Source organism: Sphaerodactylus townsendi, linkage group LG12, assembly GCF_021028975.2.
Source record: "Sphaerodactylus townsendi isolate TG3544 linkage group LG12, MPM_Stown_v2.3, whole genome shotgun sequence".
NCBI lineage: Eukaryota > Metazoa > Chordata > Lepidosauria > Squamata > Sphaerodactylidae > Sphaerodactylus > Sphaerodactylus townsendi.
Window position 1 is genome coordinate 48993310 of NC_059436.1, and position 23344 is coordinate 49016653.

The 23344-nt window shown below is 47.7% G+C and overlaps 1 protein-coding gene across 2 annotated transcripts; it reads left to right on the forward strand.

Moving 5' to 3' along the window:
* Positions 1–1756: 1756 nt before the first annotated feature.
* Positions 1757–19066, forward strand: GTF3C4 (general transcription factor IIIC subunit 4). 2 transcript variants are annotated; one of them, XM_048513067.1, is made up of 5 exons: positions 1757–2169; positions 5175–6995; positions 10913–11043; positions 15951–16039; positions 18546–19066. In XM_048513067.1, the coding sequence occupies exons 1-5, from the start codon at positions 1774–1776 to the stop codon at positions 18608–18610; spliced, it is 2502 nt and encodes an 833-aa protein (XP_048369024.1). In that variant the 5' UTR covers positions 1757–1773; the 3' UTR covers positions 18611–19066. The 2 variants fall into 2 exon arrangements, with proteins under 2 accessions (XP_048369024.1, XP_048369025.1); XM_048513068.1 differs by lacking the exon at positions 1757–2169 and adding an exon at positions 2765–2852.
* The last annotated feature ends 4278 nt before the right edge of the window (positions 19067–23344 follow it).

Sequence of the window (23344 nt, forward strand, 5' to 3'; positions counted from 1 at the left end):
CGTTTAACAGCGTTGCCAGCTTGGGACTGGGGAAGTCTCTGGAGATTTGGGGGCAGGGTTTTGGGAGGGATGTTAGTGGGATATAAAGGTTTCTATAAAGGAGCAGCAGTGGCGTAGGAGGTTAAGAGCTCGTATATCTAATCTGGAGGAACCGGGTTTGATTCTCCGCTCTGCCGCCTGAGCTGTGGAGGCTTATCTGGGGAATTCAGATTAGCCTGTGCACTCCCACACACACCAGCTGGGTGACCTTGGGCTAGTCACAGCTTCTCAGAGCTCTCTCAGCCCCACCTACCTCACAGGGTGTTTGTTGTGAGGGGGGAGGGGCAAGGAGATTGTCAGCCCCTTTGAGTCTCCTGCAGGAGAGAAAGGGGGGATATAAATCCAAACTACTCCTCATCATCATCCACTTATCCTGGCATGCATCAGAGCTAGTGGGTCAAAAAGAAAGACCCAAACCAGTTCACCAGTTGAATTAAAGTCTCCAGAAGTTGTTGGAGAGTCTAAGAGCAGATCCTGTCTGCCCTAGTGCCAGCAATTGCCCAGCAATCGCTCCTTTCAGTAATATGTGACAGAGAACTCCCGAAAGCTCATCTGTTCAAACAGGCATTTTCTCCGGAAACCCCATGACAAACTTTAAAATATAAAGATCATTGCTGAAATGCACAATTGGGCTCCTGCGTTATTCCACTTGTGTGAAGATCATTCCCAAATTTCTGAGCTTTGGTATATATAATCAATTAAAGCTTTGAAAACCTCACCTCTTGTAGTAAACCTACCCATGAGACTTAGGTCATGGCGCCAACGAGGAAAGGTGCTGAAATGGACAGCTCAGACAGTTAAAAGGGGATTTAGGGCGAGTCCAACCTCCTCACTCCCACAAACACAAACGCTCCACTTCAAAGTCTCAGTCATCTTTAAAGCCCTTCATGACCTGGCATCCATATACTTGAAGGACTGTCTCTCCTTTCCCGTTCCTGTGTGGCAGTTTCATTCTTCTCAGCAACGTCTATTGTCAGTACCCCCTCTTGTCTGTAGCACATTCTGCAACAGTCTGGGCTCAAGTAGCCACCTCACATACCTTAGGAGAGCTGCAAATCAGAGCTATTTGAGAATTTTTGGAGCAGCTGGAGGCTGGGCAAAGGGGGAATACCCTGCTGGTGGGGGAATAAGGTTCACACACACACACACACACACACACACACATATGTGCAAAGGGGGAATACCCTGCTGGTGACGGAATAAGGTTATTAAAGTGTGTGCGCGTGTGTGTACAGAGTTCTAATGTTTGTATTGTCGAATTATTTTTACACTATGGTTAGGACCTTGGGTTCCTGAAGTGCTCAACAGGAAAGCAAGCAGCCATACAACGTTTCAAAACAAATAAACGAACTTTGTCAAATGGCACGTGCAGCAGCTATAGAGATCTGGCGATCTGAGATCAAAAGTCAATTAAACAGAAAGAAAGAAATCTCAGCGCTTGCTGCTCCAGCCAGATCCAAACACCAGACCACCTCCAGCAAAAGCGTTTTTTTACAAAAGGATCCTGGCATATCTACAAAACCAGGACAGCCAAGAGTGGATCCTCTACTCCACTACGAGCCTTGTCGCGCGAAGCTGGGAGAACAGAACAGCGCTCCCGAACTGGAGCACTTTGCACGGGTGCTCAGGCATTGAGTTAGCCACCTCTCCTCAGCCCAGTGGAGGTCCTTTCACACAGCGGCGCGGTCGCAGCGCATGCGCCATGCGCGCGAGAGTGGCGGCGGCGGCGGCAAGATGGCGGCCGCTGCTGCTGAAGGGAGCCCGGCGGTGGGCCCAGTGGCCAGTCCGCCGCTCCCCTCGGCGGCCCCGGAGGGTGACGACGAGGAAGGCGAGGAGCCGGAGTCCCCAGCCGAGGCGGGGCCCAGCAGCAGTGGCGGCGGCGGCGGCGTGGGGGGAGGCAGCAGCGCCGGCTTCCGCTTGACAGCGCAGCGGCGCGACCCGGCGGTGCGGCTGCAACACGGCGTGAGCGGCCTGGAGCCGCTGGCCTGGTCGGAGGACCACCGCGTGTCGGTGAGCACGGCCCGCAGCATCGCCGTCCTCGAGCAGCTCAGCGACGTCAACAGCGCCAACGCCGACCTGGTCATCCACCGCACGGCCGTGCCCGCCGCCGCCGCCGCCTGCCATCTCAAGGTGGGGCAGGGTGTCCTGGGGGTGCGAGGGACCCACGAGGGGCGAGGAGCCCGGGATGGGGAGGGGGGCGGGTCCTCGGATAAGGCGGCGGCGTCTGAATGCTGGTGGTCCTAGGTAGGGGCATGGCGGCCCCTTCTGGTGAGCTGCCTTTCTGTGTATGAGCTTCACCAGTTGAGCGGGATAGGGTAGGGAAGAGCTGGCCAACTGTGGCCCTGCAGAGGATCATGGACTCAGATTTCCCATCAGCTCCCGCCAGATTCAAAATGTCGTGCGTGTTAAGTCTTATGGTGGACGGACGATTTAGATCCCACGGATGATTTCTGTGGAGGGAAGAGAATGGTTTTTCGACAACCCCCCTCTTCAGATCCTCTGAAGATGCCAGCCACAGATGCAGGCAAAACGTCAGGAGAGAATGCTGCTAGAACACGGCCATACAGCCCGGAAACCACACAGCACCCCAACCCCCCTCTTCGTCCTCTTGCAGATCTTTCCATCCCTGCATTTTTGGAGGGCCCTCTTAACTCCAGGAGCAATACGTGGTTGTGCAAGGGGGAGTTACGATCCTCAAATAGGAATTTCTTCCATCCACAGAAATACCTGAGGGTCCAAGCCGTTGTCTTCGTGTTGCGGTTGAGGAGGACTGAGTGAGGCTGAGAGAATAGTGACTTGACAGAGGCCGTCAGGTAAATTTGTGGCTTAGATTTGAACTCGGGACATCCCAGCTCAGTTCATCCACCATGCGATACTAGCTCCCCCACCCCCTGCTGCTCAGTTCTGCAAGCTGGGGAAATATTGCTTCTTACCCTTTCGTTATGCAGATGTTAGTGGCATAAGAATCTAGCCAGGAAAGAAGAATACCATTAGGAATTTATTATCCTGGGGATAGGTTTGCCAGCTCTCATACTGTGCCTTTAGCAGGAGCCTGGCATACACTGACTGAGCATGTACGGAGCATCTGATTGTCTTTCTCTTCTCTAGGAGCAGCAGCGGCGTAGGAGGTTAAGAGCTCGCGTATCTAATCTGGAGGAACTGGGTTTGATTCCCAGCTCTGCCGCCTGAGCTGCGGAGGCTTATTTGGGGAATTCAGATTAGCCTGTACACTCCCACACACGCCAGCTGGGTGACCTTGGGCTAGTCACAGCTTCTCGGAGCTCTCTCAGCCCCACCCACCTCACAGGGTGGTCATTGTGAGGGGGAAGGGCAAGGAGATTGTCAGCCCCTTTGAGTCTCCTGCAGGAGAGAAAGGGGGGGATATAAATCCAAACTCTTCTTCTTCTTCTTCTTCTTCACAGCCGGAAAAAGAAACTGTTGGTCAGGCTGCTGTTTAAAGGCACAGGGGCAGGGAAAAGGTAGCAGTCCTAGAGAGACCAGGATGAGCGAGGGAGACAGATCAAAGCACGAGACGAGGACTGCCAAGCACAGGCGGACGAAGGGGATGCATGAGGAAGCGCATTGAAGATTGTTCCATGCCAGCTGGTTCTGCTTTGACATAGCCAGCTACAGCTGATATAAGAGGGAGCCATTTGACATCCGTATGCAGTCAGCCTTTGTGTGGTGCTCTGTGAGGTTTTCAGTGACTCCCCTTCCCCTGTTCTTGTGTGCTTAATAGCTGTAGGTGAAGCATCATTGCTGCAAGGAGTATAAATGTGATGGCATATCTACCATCAGTAAATAGGTGGTGTACTTACTGAAAACTTTTGGTTAATGAAGTTGCACTAGAGTTCATGGCAGCAGAAGGAGCCTTGTAGGACTGAGGAGACCCATCTAGTGAAGGTTCTGCAATCCCCAAAGGAGGAGACTTTAGACGTGAATGACAGATGATAACAGCAAGGCCCTTTGAAAGCGAGGGTGATGGAGAGGCTCATAGTCTAGCATGGATAGAGGAAAGAAACAGAGGGCATTGGAGATGTGTGTGGTGCAAGAGGCGATTCCCCACACGACCCTCTGCTGGCGGTGGGTTGGAGGGGCCCTTGGCCGTGACTGAGACCTCTCCTCTGGAGTTGGAAAACCATTGTGTTGAGGTCTGCGGAGCTCATTTAGAACAGGGCTCGACAGATCCCAGGTGCTTTTCATTGTGACACCTAGCACTTTTGGAAATGGTTTTGTCGCAGCGTCTCTAAGGCTCATTCCGCACATGCAGAATAATGCACTTTCAAACTGCTTTCAGTGCTCTTTGAAGCTGTGCGGAATGGCAAAATCCACTTGCAAACAGTTGTGAAAGTGGTTTGAAAACGCATTATTTTGCATGTGCGGAAGGGGCCTCAGTGAAAAGCAGACGGCTTATATATCACTTCGCAACAGACTATGTTGTTGTCGTTGCTTGTTATCTGTTACATTCATACCATTCTGTGAGTTGTGCTGGATAAGTACATTTTTAAGCAGTTGCTTTCTACACTGGCTCCAATATACAGTTAAATTGGGGCTTATAATGGAATTATCAGAAATAGGGAAGGAGTAAGGCTAGCCCAGGGGTCTGCAACCTGCGGCTCTCCGGATGTTCATGGACTACAATTCCCATCAGCCCCTGCCACCATAGCCAACCTCCTAGCATTAGGGTTTTGTTGTTGTTGTAGTAACAGCAACCATGGCTGTCTGTCTTTATTTACATACAACACTTTTGTAATGGCTTTAATAAAATTACAAGAAACTGTGATGAGGTCAAAATTAGGTTTTGTGGAAGTAATAATCGGAAAACGTAATAATTTAAAATATGGGACTCTGAAGGCGGAAACGTGTCTGGTTCTTAAAGCCAAAGAAAATTGATGAAGACCTGCTTTAGAAGAGCTGCTGGAGCAAAGCCACAGAAAGCCCGGTTGCAAAAGAAGAGATTTGCCGCCTGAACTTTCACCAAGTATGTGCCCTGGAATCTGCGGAAATGAGCTCCAGAAATCCAAAGTGTATGAACTCATCATTAAGGTTAAGGCATAATCATAACAATGATAATAACAATAACAACATTTGTACGTGTTTGTGTGCGTCTACTTAATTTGCCATTTCTTTTTCAGGTTGGTTCCAAAAAAGAAGTAGCTGAATGTAAGGAAAAGTTTGCAAATTCTAAAGATCCGGCAGTAAGCCAGACCTTCATGTTAGACAGGGTGTTCAACCCCGAAGGGAAGTTGCTGCCTTCTCTGCGGGGCTTCAAATACTCCACCTGGTCTCCGCTGGGCTGTGACGCCAACGGCAGGTGCCTGCTGGCGGCTTTAACTATGGACAACAGACTGACCATTCACGCGAACCTGAACAGACTGCAGTGGGTGCAGCTGGTTGACTTGACTGAGCTTTACGGGGAGCGCCTGTACGAGAACAGTTACAAGCTTTGTAAGGGCGAAGCCCACCGGGGAGACTTAGGAGACTTCTCTGAATTCCAGAGGAGGCACAGCATGCAGACCCCCGTGCGCATGGAGTGGTCCGGCATCTGCACCACCCAGCAGGTGAAGCACAACAACGAATGCCGTGATGTGGGCAGCGTGCTGCTGGCGGTCATCTTCGAGAACGGCAACATCGCCATCTGGCAGTTCCAGCTCCCTTTCACGGGCAAGGAGTCCATCACTTCTTGCAACACCATCGAGTCGGGGATCAATTCCCCCAGCGTCTTGTCGTGGTGGGAATATGAGCACAACAACCGAAAGATGAGTGGGATCATTGTGGGGAGTGCCTTTGGGCCGGTGAAAATCCTCCCTGTCAACCTGAAAGCGGTCAAAGGCTACTTCACGCTGAGGCAGCCGGTGGTTCTGTGGCAAGAGATGGACCAGTTGCCGGTCCACAGTATCAAGAGCATTCCTCTGTATCACCCTTATCAGAAATGTAGCTGTAGTTTAGTGGTGGCTGCAAGGGGGTGTTACATTTTCTGGTGTCTTCTCTTGATATCTAAAGCAGGCCTGAATGTCCATAACTCTCACGTGACGGGGCTCCACTCTTTGCCGATCGTGTCCATGGCTGTAGACAAACAAAACGGCACTGTTTATACGTGCTCTGTTGATGGGAAGGTGAGGCAGCTGATTCCTATCTTCACAGACGTGGCATTAAAGTTCGAACACCAGGTGATAAAGTTGTCGGAAGTGTTGGGCTCTGTGCGGACTCACGGGATTGCAGTGAGCCCGTGTGGGGCTTACCTGGCAGTCATTACCACTGAAGGCATGACCAACGGCCTCCACCCGATCACCAAGACCTACCAGGTCCAGTTTGTAACTCTTAAGACGTTTGAGGAGGTGGCAGCTCAGCTGTTGGAATCTTCGGTCCAAAACCTTTTCAGGCAGGTTGACCTGACGGATCTGGTCCGCTGGAAGATCTTGAAGGATAAGCACGTCCCGCGGTTCCTACAAGAAGCCCTGGACAAAAAGATCGAAAGCTTTGGGTCTACTTATTTTTGGCGCTTCAAGTTGTTCCTCTTGAGGATTTTGTATCAGTCCCTGCAGAAGACGCCCTCTGAGGCCTTGTGGAAACCGACGCATGAGGACACCAAGGTTTTAATTGTGCATTCCCCCGGGACTAGCGGTGTTGAAGAGCACCCGCAAGACGAGGGAACCTCAAAGAGCGGCAAGCAAAAGCCAAGCGACTTGAGCAAAGGAGAGGACGGGGACGACACAGCCGACGACTCGCTTGCCCACTCGAGCGACGTCGGAGGGCGAGAGCCAATGGAAGAAAAGCTTCTTGAAATCCAGGCTCAGATCGAAGCTGTGGAAATGCATTTGACAAGGGAACACATGAAGCGGGTTCTGGGGGAAGTCTACCTACACACATGGATTACGGAGAACACCAGCATTCCCACGAGGGGGATCTGTGACTTCTTAATGTCCGATGAAAGCTATGATGACAGAACAGCACGGGTAAGTGCCTCCAAACATCAAGACCTTTAGGGAGTAGAGCTAGAGCGTGTTGTTTCTGAAAATGTGGGGAGCAGAAGTTGGTCAAGAAGGAAGGTGCCTTGTACCAGGATGGAGAATGTTTATTGTCCAAGGTCTAGGCCAGAGAAGGAACTGTTCTAAGAGCACAGAACTGCCTTTGCCGCTGCTTCCTAGTTTGGAATACCACGGGAGACCTACAAGCATCCATAGTCAGCCCATGGGTGAGCTAAGATACTAGATCAGAGGTCTTCAAACTATGGCCCTCCAGATGTTCATAGACTACAATTCCCATGAGCCCTACCACTTGGCCATGCTGGCAGGGGCTGATGGGAATTGTAGTCCATGAACATCTGGAGGGCCATAGTTTGAAGACCCCTGTACTAGATGTTGCAAGACCTCAGAATATGGAACGCTAAAAAGGATGTATATAGGACAGTGGTGGCACTCGGAGCCCTCTCTGTGGGCACGCACAAATAGAGTCCCCCCCCCACACACACACACACCGAGGTTGGGCTCAATAATTAGCATCAAGCCTAAGACCTAGTTTTGGGGAAGCAGTGTAGGTAACCCTGTTAAGCACTGTTAAACCCCGCTGATGTTCATGCAAAGAACTAAAGTGTGATCCTTTACCTGGGAGTAAGCTCAGTTGCTGGCAATGGGGCTTGCTTCTGAGCAAACCCTCCTAGGGTCGTGATTCACCCACTGGAAGCACGGTTGCTTCAAAGCAAAGCCACCGACTACCACCAAGCTTACTCCCGAGTAACACACGCCTCAGAGCCAACCGTTTTTTCTAAACTGAAACCTCAGTATTCAGGTTAAATTGCCGTGTTGGCACTTTGCGATTTGGGCACTCGGTCTCGAAAAGGTTCGCCATCACTGGTCTAGGAACTCTTTGGTGCCAAGTGGTAGGCTGCAGTAAGCTCTGCTCACAATGGAAAGCTCTGATTTGAATGGAAGTTGATTTCAGATAGCTGTCTTAAGATTGACTTAGCCTTCCATCTTTCTGGGGTTGCTAAAGGGAGAACCAGCTTGCTGGGGGTAAAAGGTAAATGACCGGGAAAGGTAGCGGCAAACTAATCTGTAAACATTGCCTGGTAAACGTCATGTTGTGAGGTCATCCCGTAGATCAGTAATGACCTGGTACTTGTACAGGGAACTACTTTTACTTTTTTTAAAAAAAGGATATATAGTTGCATAATTTTAATGTGTGCGCTATGGCTCATTTTTAAAAATAATTTTGCAGTCAATAAAATAGATTGTCGAAGGCTTTCGCGGCCAGATTCAACTGGTTGTGGTGGCTTTTCCAGGCTGTGTGGCCGTGGTCTGGTAGATCTTGTTCGTAACATTTCGCCTGCATCTGTGCAGAAGTGTATCACAGAGGGAAGTCTGTTACACACTGTGTCCAGTGAGAAGGGAATGTTTTAGTGGGGTATATATAGTCCACTAAAACATTAGGAACAAGTTCTACCAGACCACGGCCACACAGCCTGGAAAACCTACCACAACCAATAAAATAGAATTGATAGTGTAAGCAACAATAGACGTTTCTGTCCCAAGGAATGTTAAAAGTGTCCTTTGCAAGGATACTGAAGAGCATGTGGTGGCCCACAGCCACGGCACGACGGTCTGTGGGAGAGGAAAGGCAAAAGAGGGACAAAGAGATGGAGAAGGAAGAAGAGAGAGGAGGCTGAGCTAGTGAGGTATATAAGTATATCATGTTTGCTATAATATATAGATTAATAATTAAAAGTAAGGTATATTGTAAACTGGGGTAAAAATGGGAGCTCAGTCTGGAATAGCTGTAAGAGCATTGCCTAAACAACTGGAGGAACCTCTTGATGCCCCCCTGCTCCAACCAGCCCTTGTGACTTTATTCACTAAGTAAATGTGTGCATCTTGCATATGGTCCCCTGTCATTCCAGCACTCAGAGGAGCAAGGGTTGATGGTAATCTGGTGCCCCCAGAGAGCACGAGTTGTTTTAATGCAGGAAACTGCCTTTTTCCTAAGCTGACGTTCACCGCTGTCGGTTTGGACCGGCAGCGGCGCGCTTGGATTTAAGGCTGGAGGAGGTCTTTCCCAGCCCCTGTTCTGTGAGATCCTTTAACCGCTCATGTCGGGGATTAAGCTTCAGACCTTCTAGCCCAGTGATGGCGAACCTATGGCACGGGTGCCAGAGGTGGCACTCAGAGCCCTCTCTGTGGGCACTCTCAAACAGAGTCGCCCCCCCCCCCCCCACATCTAGGCTGGCCTGGGCTGCTGGGCTCGATTATTAGCATTAAACCTAACACCTAGTTTTGGGGAATCAGTGTAGGTAATCCTGTTAAACACTGTTAAACCTCACTTATTTTCATGCGAAGAACTAAAGTGCGATCCTTTACCTGGGAGTAAGCTCGGTTCCTGGCAATGGGACTTGCTTCTGAGTAAACCCTTCTAGGGTCGTGATTCACCCGTTGGAAGAGTTGCACGGTTGCTTCAAAGCAAAGCCACTGACTACCACCAAGCTTACTCCCGAGTAACGCACACCTCGAAATGTTTTTTCTAAACTAAAACCTCTGTATTCAGGTTAAATTGCCATGTTGGCACTTTGCAATAAATAAGTGGGTTTTGGGTTGCAATTTGGGCACTCGGTCTCGAAAAGGTTCGCCATCACTGTTCTAGCCCTTCCTAGATTGGAAGAGATTGTGTGGCAATGAGGAAGTAACTCCAGTTTTCCACCTGCTTCCCCCTGCCAGTCAGATGTTGAATTTTTGCTGGTTTGTTCTGGCCTGAGAGAATTGTCATTCAGTTCTATCACTGTCCAGTCATTGTCTTCTGCCTCTGAATATTTCCTGGAAAGGCTCTTCTTCCTGTTGATATGTAGACTGTACTTTCCTTGGGGCAGATACCTTTGGGTGTGTATGCTGATGCTGCTCCTCAAAGCACCATGTCCACTGATAGGGCTAGATCAGTGATGGCGAACCTATGGCACGGGTGCCAGAGGTGGCATTCGGAGTCCTTTCTGTGGGCACGCGCACACAGAGTTCATCATGTGGGGGGGGGGGTGGAAAATCACACACACACACCCCACACACACATCTAGACTGACCTGGGCCACTGAGCACAACGTGCGCGTACCGCGGTGAGCAGGGAGGACTCGGGCCTGGTGCCTGTGCTCCGGGTGGCTGCTGCCCGAGGGGAGGGGCACAGAGGAGGCAGAGATGCTAGAGAAGCACAGAGCGGTGCGCGCGGGACTTGCTGGAGGCTAGAGTAGGCTGGCCCCTGCTCGAGCGGGAGGGGCAGAGGAAGAGGGAGCCAACTGTTTTTTTTCTAAACTAAAACCTCAGCATTCAGGTTAAATTGTCGGGTTGGCACTCTGTGATAAATAAGTGGGGTTTGGGTTGCAATTTGGGCCCTCGGTCTCAAAAAGGTTCGCCATCACTGGACTAGATAAACACAGGCTCCGCATCGAATATGTTGCGCAGTTGCCAAAATCCTGTATTTTTCCCCCCCTACAGATGTCTAAAGTAGCTGAGACTTGAAACACACTTGACACACGAAAGAGTGTTCAAAAATATTTTTATCATGTTTTCTGAGTGGTAACAAGTGCTTTGAGACAAAGCTTTTCTCTTTCAGGTTTCCTTCAGCCATCAGTTCTTTGTGAGTTAGGGCAATTAAGTTCCACAGTCTACGTTGAGTGGCACACGGAGGAGTCACTCGTGCTGGCTTTTGCAAGCCCTAGATGCCTGCTTTGCTTTTTCATTCCGTTGTATTCGGTTTTAAGCAGGTTTGGGCTTTTGCATCTTGTGTTCTTCACCCCCCCCCCCCCCCCCCCGGGGTCTCCTGTGAGATTTCTCTGCCTTTCAGCAGGCAGCTGTCTCTTCCTATAAACGCGATGCTGACTTCTGCCGTGTGTTCCCAGGTGCTGATTGGGCATATTTTAAAGAAAATGAACAAACAGACTTTCCCGGAGCACTGCAGCTTGTGCAAAGAGATCCTGCCATTCACAGATCGCAAGCAGGCAGTTTGCTCCAACGGACACATTTGGCTCAGGTAAGCCACGTTTGGCTCAGGTGCCTTTCTCTGACTTAGAAGAGGGGAGGGCGTCTTCAGCAGCAGCGGCAGCGAAATGTATTTTTGAACAGCGAGGGGAGTAAAGGAAAAAAATCGTGTTGTGCGTGATTCCTGCGTAGGAAAATCAGGTGCCTCCCAAGCTTGGAAATGCTGGAGCGGATGGCTTGTTTTATAGGCAAACGTATTAAAAATCTCTACAAGCAGTTTGGTTTTGAGCGGCTGTGTGCCGGAGCGCCTGACTGGCAGTGACCTGTGCCCTTTCTCTCTCCGACATACACAGAAGGCATCCAAACGTTTCCTCTCTTTGGATGTCCCAGGGGGAGGAGAGACAAGTCTGCATTAAATATCAGCAGTTATCAGCCAGGGTGATATGAAGATGGCCTAATCAAATTTCACACACTGGTTGTTGTGGTTAGAATTCTGTCCTAGTAGGATTTTACTGGGGGTTGCATTTAAAATACATTAATTGGAGCAGCAGTGGCGTAGGAGGTTAAGAGCTCGTGTATCTAATCTGGAGGAACCGGGTTTGATTCCCCGCTCTGCCACCTGAGCTGTGGAGGCTTCTCTGGGGAATTCAGATTAGCCTGCGCACTCCCACACACGCCAGCTGGGTGACCTTGGGCTAGTCACAGCTTCTCGGAGCTCTCTCAGACCCACCCACCTCACAGGGTGTTTGTTGGGAGGGGGGAAGGGCAAGGAGATTGTAAGCCCCTTTGAGTCTCCTGCAGGAGAGAAAGGGAGGATATAAATCCTAAATCAGCCTCCTCCTCCTCCCTCCCTCCTCTTCTCTCCTCTTCTTCCTCTCTTCCTCCTCCTCCTCCTCTTCTTCCTCTTCCTCTTTCCTCTTCCCTCCTTCTTCCTCTTCCTCTTCTTTCCTCTTCTTCTCCCTCTTCTCTTCTTCCCTCTTCTTCCCTCTTCTTCTCCTCTTCTTCCCTCTTCTTCTTTCTTCCTTCTTCTTTCTTCTTCTCCTCTCTTCCTCTTCCTCTCTCCTCTTCCTCTTCTTCTCTTCTTCTCTCCTCCCCTCTTCTTCTCTTCTTCTCTCCTTCTTCTTCCTCTTCCTTCTTCTTCTTCTTCTTCTTCCTCTTCCTCTTCTTCTTCTTCTTCTTCTTCTTCCTTTCCCTCTTCCCTCCTTCCTCCTTCCTCTTCTTTCTTCTTCTTCTTCTTCTTCTTCTTCTTCTTTCTTCTTTCTTCTTTCTTCTTCTTCCTCTTCTGCTTCTTCTTCTTCTTCTTCTTCTTCTTCTTCTTCTTCTTCTTCTTCCTCTTCCTCTTTCTCTTCCCCTTTCTTCTTCCTCTTCCTCTTCCCTCTTCTTCCTCTTTCTTCCTCTCTTCCTCTTCTCCTCTTCCCTCTTCTTCCTCTCTTCTTTCTCTTCTTTCTTCTTCTTCTTCTTTCTTCTTCTTCTTCTTCTCTATATATAGTGTAGTGAAATTTGACCTAGTGTTTCTTTTTGGGACCTGCTGACCTGAAAGGCAAGGTATAAACGAAATAGATAGAATTACTTTAGGGGGAACACACCTGTCCAACTCCAGGCACTGGGGAGGTGTTCAGCTCTATGAATCCATTGCCTGCTGCGCTTAAGCAAAATGGAGGGTCTGTCGCTTCTGCTTGATGAAACCATAAATTGGATCAGTTTCTTTAGTAGTTTTAGTTGTATTTCAAAGAAATAATCTGTATTACGTTGACTGTACTTTGCATATTAAAATAATAATCTGATTTTTTTATATAGTATTGTGGGAGGGTTTCACAGCCAGAATCAACTGGCTGTTGTGGGCCAAGTCTGGTAGTTTTAGCTGCTAACATTTCACCTGCATCTACGGCTGGCATCTTCAGAAGATTATTTATTTTATTATTTATTTATTATTTATATTTATATACCGCCCTCCCCAAAGGCTCAGGGCGGTGTCCATCAACACTAAAAACAATTTAAAACATCAAATACATAATTTACAATAAGATATATAAAATACTAACTATAGATGGCTGTACTATACTATAAAATACTAAGCAACCCCTCCTTCCCCCTTTATGTACCCACGGGAGGCCAGATATTCTTATGGCGGAGTTGACATCATCCCGGCTGGCCAAACGCCTGGCGGAACAGGTCCGTTTTACAGGCCCTGCGGAAACTTTGTAAGTCCCGCAGGGCCCTGTGTGTCTGTGGTCTGGTAGTTTTTACCTCCTATCATTTTGTTTGTGCCTATGGATGGGATCTTCAGAGACTTTGTAAGTCCCGCAGGGCCCTGATCTCACCTGGAAGCCTGTTCCACCAGGTAGGGGCCAGAGCCGTAAATTATCACCGTAAGATGCATTTCTTTCAGAGAAAAACCTGCCTTGCTGTTTAAGTGTCTCTGAAGATCCCATCCATAGGCGCAAACAAAATGATAGGAGGTAAAACTACCAGACCACAGCCACGCAGTCCAGAAAAATCACAACAGCCAGTATTTGGGGGGGGAGGGGGATTTGCCAAAATGTGTTGAAGTTCCATCCCAAGACAGCATTAATAGGTAACTGAAGCCTCTCTGTGAACCAGTGGCAATACTCAGAAGAGCTTTCAGACCGAGAGAAATCCGGAGGACTGAGGAGAAACAGCCCGCCACAGGAAAAATATTTCTACCATACATCAAGGGAATCACAGATCAAATAGGGAAACTGATGAAAAAGCCTAACCTACAAACCATCTTCAAACCTACCAGGAAAATACAGCAGATGCTATGCTCAGCAAAGGATAAGAGAGACCCCCCTCACTTCTGCAGAAGTCTATCGCATACCCTGCAGCTGTGGAAAGGTCTACATAAGGAACCACAAAACGCAGCATTCAGACTCATATTAAGGAGTACGAAAGACACTGTCGGCTTCGCCATCCTGAAAAATCTGCAGTTGCAGAACGTGTTAAACAAAACACGGCATAACATTTTATTTGAGATCACTGAAATTCTGGACAATTCGGAAGGTTACTATGTCAGACTGCACAGGGAGGCCATTGAAATTCACAAACACCAAGACAACTTCAACAAGACTCTGAAAATTAACAAATCTTGGCTATCAGTACTTGAAAAATGGACTGATAACCCCACCCACAATACAATGCACTCAACCACACCTTTGCATAGCAAGTTCCACCCAAACACTTACTGATTAATTCTCCACTCTGGGACTTGGACAATATATCCCACTAAACTTTCCCTTCTCACTAGACACAGTGTGAAACAGACTTCTCTCTGTGATATACCTCTGAAGATGCCAGGCACAGATGCAGACAAAACATTAGGAACAAGATCTACCAGACCACGGCCACACAGCCCGGAAAACCCACCACAACCAGTGGCAATACTATTTGCGGGTCATCTGGAGTCTTAAATCAGGCATTGGCCACAACTTTAAATACTCTAAATACTCGTTTCAACTCTTACCCTCTAAACGTCGCTACAGAGCACTGCACACCAAGACAACTAGACATAAGAACAGTTTTTTCCCGAATGCCATCACTCTGTTAAACAAATAATTCCCTCGATAATGTCAAACTATTTATTATATATTTATTATATAATTACTGCACTACTTTTTTTCATCATTCCTATTACCCATCTCCTCCTCTAATTATGATCGTATGACTATATTCAGTATTTTCCAGGTGGATTATATTCTCATCAGTTCTGCCTACGTAATAATTGGCCATGCTGGCAGGCTGATGGGAATTGTAGTCCATAACATCTGGAGTGCTGTTCGCCACCACCGCTATAGCCTGTGCTGACATTTCATTTTATTTTATGATTTTACATTTTATGTTTTTATTACTATTGATTGTTTCCTGATTGCTTACTAGACCTATATGACAATCATTAAGTGCTGTACCTTATGATTCTTGACAAATGTATTTTTCTTTTATGTACACTGAGCATATGCAATCGAGACAATTGTGTGTCCAATCACACTTTGGCCAATAAAGACTTCTATTCGCCCTAATACTCTAAATACTGCTTTCAACTCTTACCCTCTAAACGTCGCTACAGAGCACTGCACACCAAGACAACTAGACATAAGAACAGTTTTTTCCCGAATGCCATCACTCTGTTAAACAAATAATTCCCTCGATAATGTCAAACTATTTATTATATATTTATTATATAATTACTGCACTACTTTTTTCTATCATTCCATACTACCCATCTCCTCCTTAATTATGACTGTATGACTATAGCTCCAGTGATGATAATTTTATCTAGGATAGTGGATATCAGTTTTCCTGCCTGCATGGGCCAATTGGCCATGCTGGTGAAATATGGGAATTGTAGTCCATAACATCTGAGTGCCAGTTCTTTCACCAATGCTATAGCCCAGCTGACATTTCATTTTATTTTATGATTTTACATTTTATGTTTTTATTACTATTGATTGTTTCCTGATTGCTTACTAGACCTATATGACAATCATTAAGTGCTGTACCTTATGATTCTTTGACAAATGTATTTTATAAAATAATTGAGAGCATATGCACCGGAGACAAATTCCTTGTGTGTCCAATCACACTTGGCCAATAAAGATTCTATTCTATTCTACTCCTGTTTTTAAAACTTAAAAATGAGGTTCTAGATGAGAAAGGGGGGAGCCGGAGGGAAGGCTAATTTCTGCATCCACAACTAAATTTTTACATCTGGTTTTCCTGTTCTGGAGTCAGGGAATACTGAAATTCTAGTTTTGCACAGCCCAATTGCTGTCAATTAGCTGTGATGCACGTTTGCTTCTGAGCGTCCATTTAAAATATTTTCTGCCTTTTAATTTTGGGGGGGGGCTCTGCAAGCCACACTTTGAAAATATGTTATTGAGAGGCAGGGCGTATTAAACACATGCCAATAGGAGTGACTCTGTTCCTGCTCTGCCCCCCTTATAGGTGCTTTCTAACCTACCAATCCTGCCAGAGTCTGGTTTATAGAAGATGTCTACTTCGCGACAGCATCGCCCGGCATCCAACTGCAGAGGGTGAGGTTTTTGCTCTAATTTGGTGTGTGTTGTGTGTGACAGGATGCGTGTGTGTTATGCTGTAAATTCTGCAGATACTGTTCCAGAATTCACTGGTTTCAAGTAGCAGTCCAGGGTTTCCCAGCACTGTGCCCGTAGCAGGCATGGCAGCTGCCAGCATCTTTCCTCGTGCCTGCCAAGTGTCTTTAGAACGTGGGCAAGGACAAGTGAGACTTTTGCCCACCTGGGCATCTCACCGGTCACCGGAGAAGGGATCGGCTGTGCAATTTTTTGAAAACGTTGCTTTGGCAGCAGCTGCCACCACAGCACAAGGCTCTTCACTGTATGATTGAAGATATGTTGTGCAGGAGCAGCAGAGGCATAATGTTTAAGAGTAGGTATACTCTGATCTGGAGGAACCGGGTTTGATTCCCCGCTCTGCCGCTTGAGCTATGGAGGCTTATCTGGGGAATTCAGATTAGCCTGTACACTCCTACACACGCCAGCTGGATGTCAGGAGGCGCTTGTGGGCTTTCTTGGAAGGTGCCAGCTTGTACAGGGCGTGGTACCTGAAAACGAGGCCAAGGGCAACCGATCTTGAGTGGGCAGCAAACATCTTGGAAGCGGAAACTAATTTTGTACTGATTTATTGCAAACGTTTCTCATCCTGCCTTCCTGCATTGCCCGTGGCAGCTGAAGAATTCAGAAACAAACATAAAACTAAGTTTAAAAACCAGTACTTATAGTTGCACGAGCACAGACCCATCAAACTGAGTCAACCCTGTTGCTTGCCCCTTCTGTAGCCTAGCCAAGGCCAGCGTGGCCGTGGACCCTTGGAGAAGCAGTAACATAGTGGCTAAGATTAGGAGTACTCTAATCTGGAGGAACCAGGTTTGATTCCCCGCTCTGCCGCCTGAGCTATGGAGGCTTATCTGGGGAATTCAGATTAGCCTGTGCACTCCCACACACGCCAGTTGGGTGACCTTGGGCTAGTCACAGTTCTTCAGAGCTCTCTCAGCCCTACCTACCTCACAGGGTGTTTGTTGTGAGGGGGGAAGGGAAAGGAGTTTGTAAACCCCTTTGTGTCTCCTTATAGGAGAGAAAGAGGGGGCGGGATGTAAATCCAACTCTTCTATGTGCAAGCAAATATTTTAAACAATATGTTCCTCTAAAAAGATAACCCTGTTAAGCAGAGCTTCTGCTTGAAATGTGGAAGAGTTGCTGTTATGCATGATTATGCTGTTATGCATGATTACATTCCTTGAGATGTTGTGGTAGGCTCCGCCTTTTGTGGCCGCCATTTTGTAGTGGTGCCTACTATCCAGTGTCAAAATTCCAAAGCAGCCTGCAGGCTCAAAAAGGTTGGGGACCTCCGTAGTAATCAGTTCTCTCCTTTTCAAGTATAGACCTGCGCTTCAACACACACACCTAATATCAAGTGACTCTGTGTATCCCACACTTCTGCTGGCAGCGACTATACATTTCCATCCATTATTTTGAAAGATATGGGGATCTTATCCAAGCGAGCTACTCTAAAATTTGTTTTTTTTAATAATTTTTTTATTGTATAGAATATTATTATATTTGTTACATTCGATATGTTTGTTCCAACTATACATTTTTCCTTTTTCACCCCTTTCACTTTTCCACTGGATTATTTTCCAAGCAAGCAGCAGAAGGTTCAATTCTTCTTATTCCCTCTTTGTTCCATAGTTCTTTGTTAAATTTGGCTTCTTTCCATCCATTTTTCATACAATGTCCATAGCTTCATAATATCTTCTAGTTTCTTCTTGCCATAGTGTATTTTTTGCCAGTCTCTCAAAAATCTCTAACTGAATTTGTTCCCAAATATATTCCAACCATTTTGAGACTGTCCATTTCTTGTTATCTTTCCAGCCCAACGCCAACATTGCGTGTGCTGCTCTAATCATTATTTTATATATTGGTTCCAAATTTCTGTTCACTCTTATATCATCTATTATCCCCACGATTAATAAATCATTGTTTACATCAATTTTTACTTTTACTAACTGTTCTACATATTTCAAAATATTCTCCCAAAACTTTGTTACCACTTTACATTCTATCCACATATGAGTATAATATGCTCCTCTTTCTCCACAGTGCCAACATTTTGGGCTTAGTCATTGGGGTTCTATACCATTTAAGTAACTCCTTTCTTTCCAATTCCACATATTTTTCAATCTTTATCTTCGTCATACTATCCATAATTCTTTCTATTTTTTCTTCTTCTAAAAAATTTTCTTTCTCCCATTTTTGCTTCAACGTTCTTAACATAAATTCTTTATCCTCTACCATATACTTATACACTGATCCTATAATTTTCCCTTTTAATATTTCATGGAGTCTTAACCATTGATTTCTTATGCAGTCACCTTTTATTCTAGATTTCCTTAATCTTTCCCAGAACCCTCTTATTACCAGCCAATTCTCCTTCCCTCCCAGTTCTATCACTCTAAAATTTGTTGCTCCCCAGGTTTTCAACAATTTCTTTCCTTACTTTCAGACCCAGAGTGGATCAAGAGGCTCCTGCAGGGCCCCTGTACATTTTGTGACTCTCCTGTTTTCTAGACAATGGCTCGCGGTGAAGAGCTGCAAGTTACTTTCTCAAGGACCCAGGTCACCATTCAGTCTGGGAGCAGCTGCTGGAAGGTGCAGGTGTGGAATAACTCCGGGGGGGGGGGGGGGCAAAGGCCAAGTAGAACTTGAGGAGCTGGAGCAGCAAAGGTGTCCGGTGCTCCATCTCACGCCTGAGAGGCGAGAAGGCCTTCTCTGCCAGAGCACCCCAGCACAAACTCTATGGAAACCGTCCTGATCCCCTTTCCCCTGTTAAATGTGAGCCTTCCACTGGGATCCTTTCCACGCACGAGTCCTGGAACCGGAGACCCTCCCTTCAGTTTGGCAGAAGGCTGGAAGCCTGCATTGCCGGATCAGCCAGGTGATCAGCTGCAAAGCTGCGCGTGTGAGCGAGCTTTGAAAGAGCCTCAGCACTTCCTGTACCAGAGACTATTAAATTATTAGAAATAATGTGTGGTTTTTAAAAAATATATATATTTGAAAACGTCTTGCATGCCTTTGGTGCCCATGGAAGAAAAGCGGGCCATTTTGCTACTGCAGAGGTTGTCAAGTCAGTCCCGGGGAGTCCTTACAGGGAGCCCTCGGGTGGCTGAGATCTCGGTGCCAGATACCGAGTGCAGAGTTTTAAAGACCTGATTAAGTTACGTTAACAAGGAAATGTGTCATGCAGTTGGGCTCTCCGGGCGAAAAACCTGGTATTTTTAACTCACGGTAATTTTTTTCATTCACCTTCAGACTGGATGTATCGTTTGATCGCCTCAGATTTGATGTTGGTGCCATGTACCCTTTTCCAGTCTTTTTGGCAAGGATTTTTGTCTGCATTTTGCCAGGAATTCCTGCCTCCTCCGCTTGCAGTATCATGTGTAGATGGAGCCATTCTTTATAGCAGTTGGGTTGGAGGGGGCGGGGGAAACCTTGTCAAAAAGGAAATCGAGGTAGCCTGCTTCTGTGGCAGCTCACTCCCATCTCACTGAAGTGAAAGCATCTGGCCTAGGAATTACGCAATCACTTTGTACTTTCTGCCCCACTATTAGGAGTCTGGAGTTCCAGAGATGTGAACTATCACAGCTTTAGAGCGCAGGCACGGCATTGCGTTTTTCCGTGCTCTCATTTGTGAAGGGGTTTTTTTTAAGCAGCAAAAAGGTCTCTGCAAAATATGAGAGAGCTGAACTGGATCTTTCCTGTCTACTGTGCAGCCTCTCTTCTTGCAGGGAGGCTTTTGACACTGAACCTTCCCCCCCCCCACGCCCCCCAGGGATCCTTACACTGAACTCCCCACGCAGGGATCTCACTGAACTCTTCCCCCCACGCCTCCCAGGGATCCCACAAATCAGATATTCCAACCTGAAGTGGTACAGTGCATTCTCACCCCCTGACACACACCGTCTAGGCCCATGGTGGCGAACCTGTGGCACTCCAGATGTTCATGGACTACAATTGGCCATGCTGGCAGGGGCTGATGGGTTGTAGTTCATGAACATCTGGAGTGCCATAGGTTCGCCACCACTGGTCTAGGCCAATGAGTGGCCTGTTACTTGTGTCGTCAGGATCAATGTTTTCTGCTTGGACTGTTCATATTTGGGAAGTCTTTACGTTTACGTTTCAGGAGCAGCAGTGGCGTAGGAGGTTAAGAGCTCGTATATCTAATCTGGAGGAACCGGGTTTGATTCTCCGCTCTGCCACCTGAGCTGTGGAGGCTTATCTGGGGAATTCAGATTAGCCCTGGGCACTCTCACACACATGCTAGCCAAGTGAACTTTTGGGCTGGGGTCACAGCTTCTCGGAGGCTCTCAGCTCCCAACCCACTCTCACAGGGTGTTTGTTGTGAGGGGGGAAGGGCAAGGAGATTGTAAGCCCCTTTGAGTCTCCTACAGGAGAGAAAGGGGGGATATAAATCCAAACTCTTCTTCTTCTTCATTTGAAGTTTGTGCCCGTTGTTTCTCGTTCTTTTCTGTTCTTGAACAAAACAATCCACTTAGTGGCAGTGGACGAATTTGGACAGTGGCTTTCACTTATCCTATTTGTGACTCTCTTGGAAACACAAGAATAATTCATTGGAAAATAATCAGGAGGCTAATTGATTTACCACGCAGTATTCTGGATTTGCTTTTGTGGCTGGTATCTTCCCCATCCTAGAGTGGAGCCATTCCAGCTGCTGATATACTTTTCCAAGTGGGTTTGAGGCTGTTGGTTCAGGGGGCCATGATTCTCTCTTTAAGTGGGAGAGAATGATTGCAATACTGTGAATTCACGTAATTGCAATACTGTGAAGGACTTATGTCTTAAAGGACTTCAGATAGCAAAGAAGAGTGATTTCTCCCTCTGCTGCTGGAAACTGCCCATTCACCAGACAACACTAGACAAGATGGACCCAGCGGAACGATTTGTTATAAGAGCTCCACCTAGCTGGATGTTCCCTGGTGGAAATCAGAAAGGTTGCTGAAGGGCCCAGGGCTATTCCTAGGAATCATTCCTTCCTCAAGCCTTGCTTCCCATTGGAGGATGCTTGTGGCCTATTCAGAAGGCCTGATAGTATGTATTAGGCAGTACTCTGGGTTAATTGGATTAAAACGGTGCAAAAGGCTAATTAAATATTGAACAATGTGTTCTTGCTGCGGAAAGAGGAGCAAGAGAAGGGAGCGTGCCGAGCTGAATCCTCATCAATCAGCATCATCAAAGAAATTCAAGCTGCCCCAAGTGGGGGGCGGTCACCAACAGGCCAAGCGCAGCACCAAAACTGCGACAAGAGGAACTCCGGTTTCTTATTTTAGAATCCATGTAGCTCAACTTTGTATTTTAATGTTTCTTCCCGAAATAAGTTTCTAGCCCTCAAGTCTGCAGATCTGACCTCATCTCCGTCAATTGTGTGTGTGTGTGAGGGGGGGGGGGAGCCATTAAGCCCCCGGAAACAAGAGAGAACCCTGCCATGGTTCAATTCCAGCAGCCTGAACAGCCCAGCTTAAGCTAAGCTCATCAGAACTTGGAAGTGAAGCAGGGGTTGGCCACGATCAGTGGTTGGAAAACAGGTTGATGTGCAGAGGAAGGCAACGGCAAACCATCTCTGTTTATCTGTTGCCTGGGACCCCCTTGGTCATCATACTCGTTCTGCATTACGTCACCTGTTTGAATAATTGGCTTCTAATTTTCCTCGGGGTTTCTGCACATATTTGGAATCGCAAGTAGCAAAAGATGTCAAATGCAGGGGAGAGTGATAAAGTCTCATGGGCGAGAGGGAGTCACTCGTACAGTTATTAAAATCTTTACAGAATACTGGCTTTGGCGGGAAGGGAAAATGTGCACCTGTCCAACCACGACAACTGAAAGACGAGTGGCATCGTTGTGGGGAGTCATCGTGGCGGGCCAGCGAAAATCCTCCTTGTCCGTCTTAAAACAGTCAATGACTCCTTCATGCTGAGACATTAAAAACAACAACAACAACACAGGAGATGGACCAGTCTCCGGCCAGAGGGCTACTGTCATCCTCATTGGAAGCAGAGGTGGGATCCGGCAGGTTCTCACAGGTTCCCGAGAGTAGGTTACTCATTTGTGTGTGCCGAGAGGGGGTTACTAATTGGTGATTTTGCCACGTGATTTTTGCCTTCGTTACGCCCCTCCTCTCAGCAGTAGTGCGCAGAACTTGAAGCAGTTCCAGCAGGAGGTGCACCGGCGCGCATATGGAAGCCTGCCGCCCGCTTCAAGGCATTCGCTTTCCCCGCCCAAGGATCTCTGGTAACAACGACTGCGTCCTTGCCACAGCCCCGCCCAGGAATGCCCCGCCCCTGGGAATGCCCAGCCACGCCACGCCGTGCCCCGCCCAGCCCCATTGGCGCTACGCCGCAGTTTGAATCCCACCACCATGGGAACCTGTTACTAAAATTTTTGGATCCCACCACTGATTGGAAGTGTAGTGGAGGGTGCAGGGCTGGGAACCAGAGGCTGCTCTGTATGGTTTCTGGGATCTTCTTGGAAGATCTGTACCTGTCAGAGCCTTGTTGGTTTCTAAAGGTGACTACCTGCAGCTGTGTACTGCTCTGAGTGCTTTACACTCTAATGCTGCAATTACGAGGTCTGATTAAGAGTTCATTCCTGAATCTGGTTGGGCCTTTTTTGTCTGAAGATTGGATAGAGACGAAATCTTCGTTAACTGGCGACGTCCCCTTGGGAGCTTGAGAGGGAGCTCGCGAGGCTCTTCTTGGGCAGTGTTGGGAATCGAACTGGCTATTTGTATTTTCAGTCTCCCTTCAGGTTCATACGTTACTGTGCAAATCGCTGCTATGTATAGAAGGGTGCTGCCCTTTGTTAACCATGAAGTATAATCTGGGAAATGTGTTTTGTATCTGGCTAGAGTAGCCCTGTTACACGCAGTGGTGGGAGCCAAAAATTTTAGTAACAGGTTCCCATGGTGGTGGGATTCAAACAGCCGCAGCTTCAATGGGGCTGGGTAAGTACCCATGGGGGGGCGCGGGCCAGGCATCTCTGGGGCAGCGGGCATTCCTGGGCCGGGCTGTGGCAAGGACGCAGTCGCTGCTACCGGCCCATGGGCGGGAAACGAATAACGGGCGCAGGCTGCCATCAGCATCACCGGTGCAACTCTCCTGCTACCTGCTTCCAGTTCTGGCGCCAGCTACTTTTTTCGCCGAGAGGAGGGCGAATCTAAGCGCCAAAAATCACATGGCAGAATCACCAATTAGTAACCCCCTCTCGGCACACATAAATAATTAGTAACCT

Bases quoted from the DNA above. Each gene is read 5' to 3' on its own strand.
- GTF3C4 (XM_048513067.1), top strand. From the start codon at position 1,774: ATGGCGGCCGCTGCTGCTGAAGGGAGCCCGGCGGTGGGCCCAGTGGCC. The intron at 6,996-10,912 runs GTAAGTGCCTCC...GTGTGTTCCCAG, and splicing joins ATGATGACAGAACAGCACGG to GTGCTGATTGGGCATATTTT. The intron at 11,044-15,950 runs GTAAGCCACGTT...CCCCCCTTATAG, and splicing joins AACGGACACATTTGGCTCAG to GTGCTTTCTAACCTACCAAT.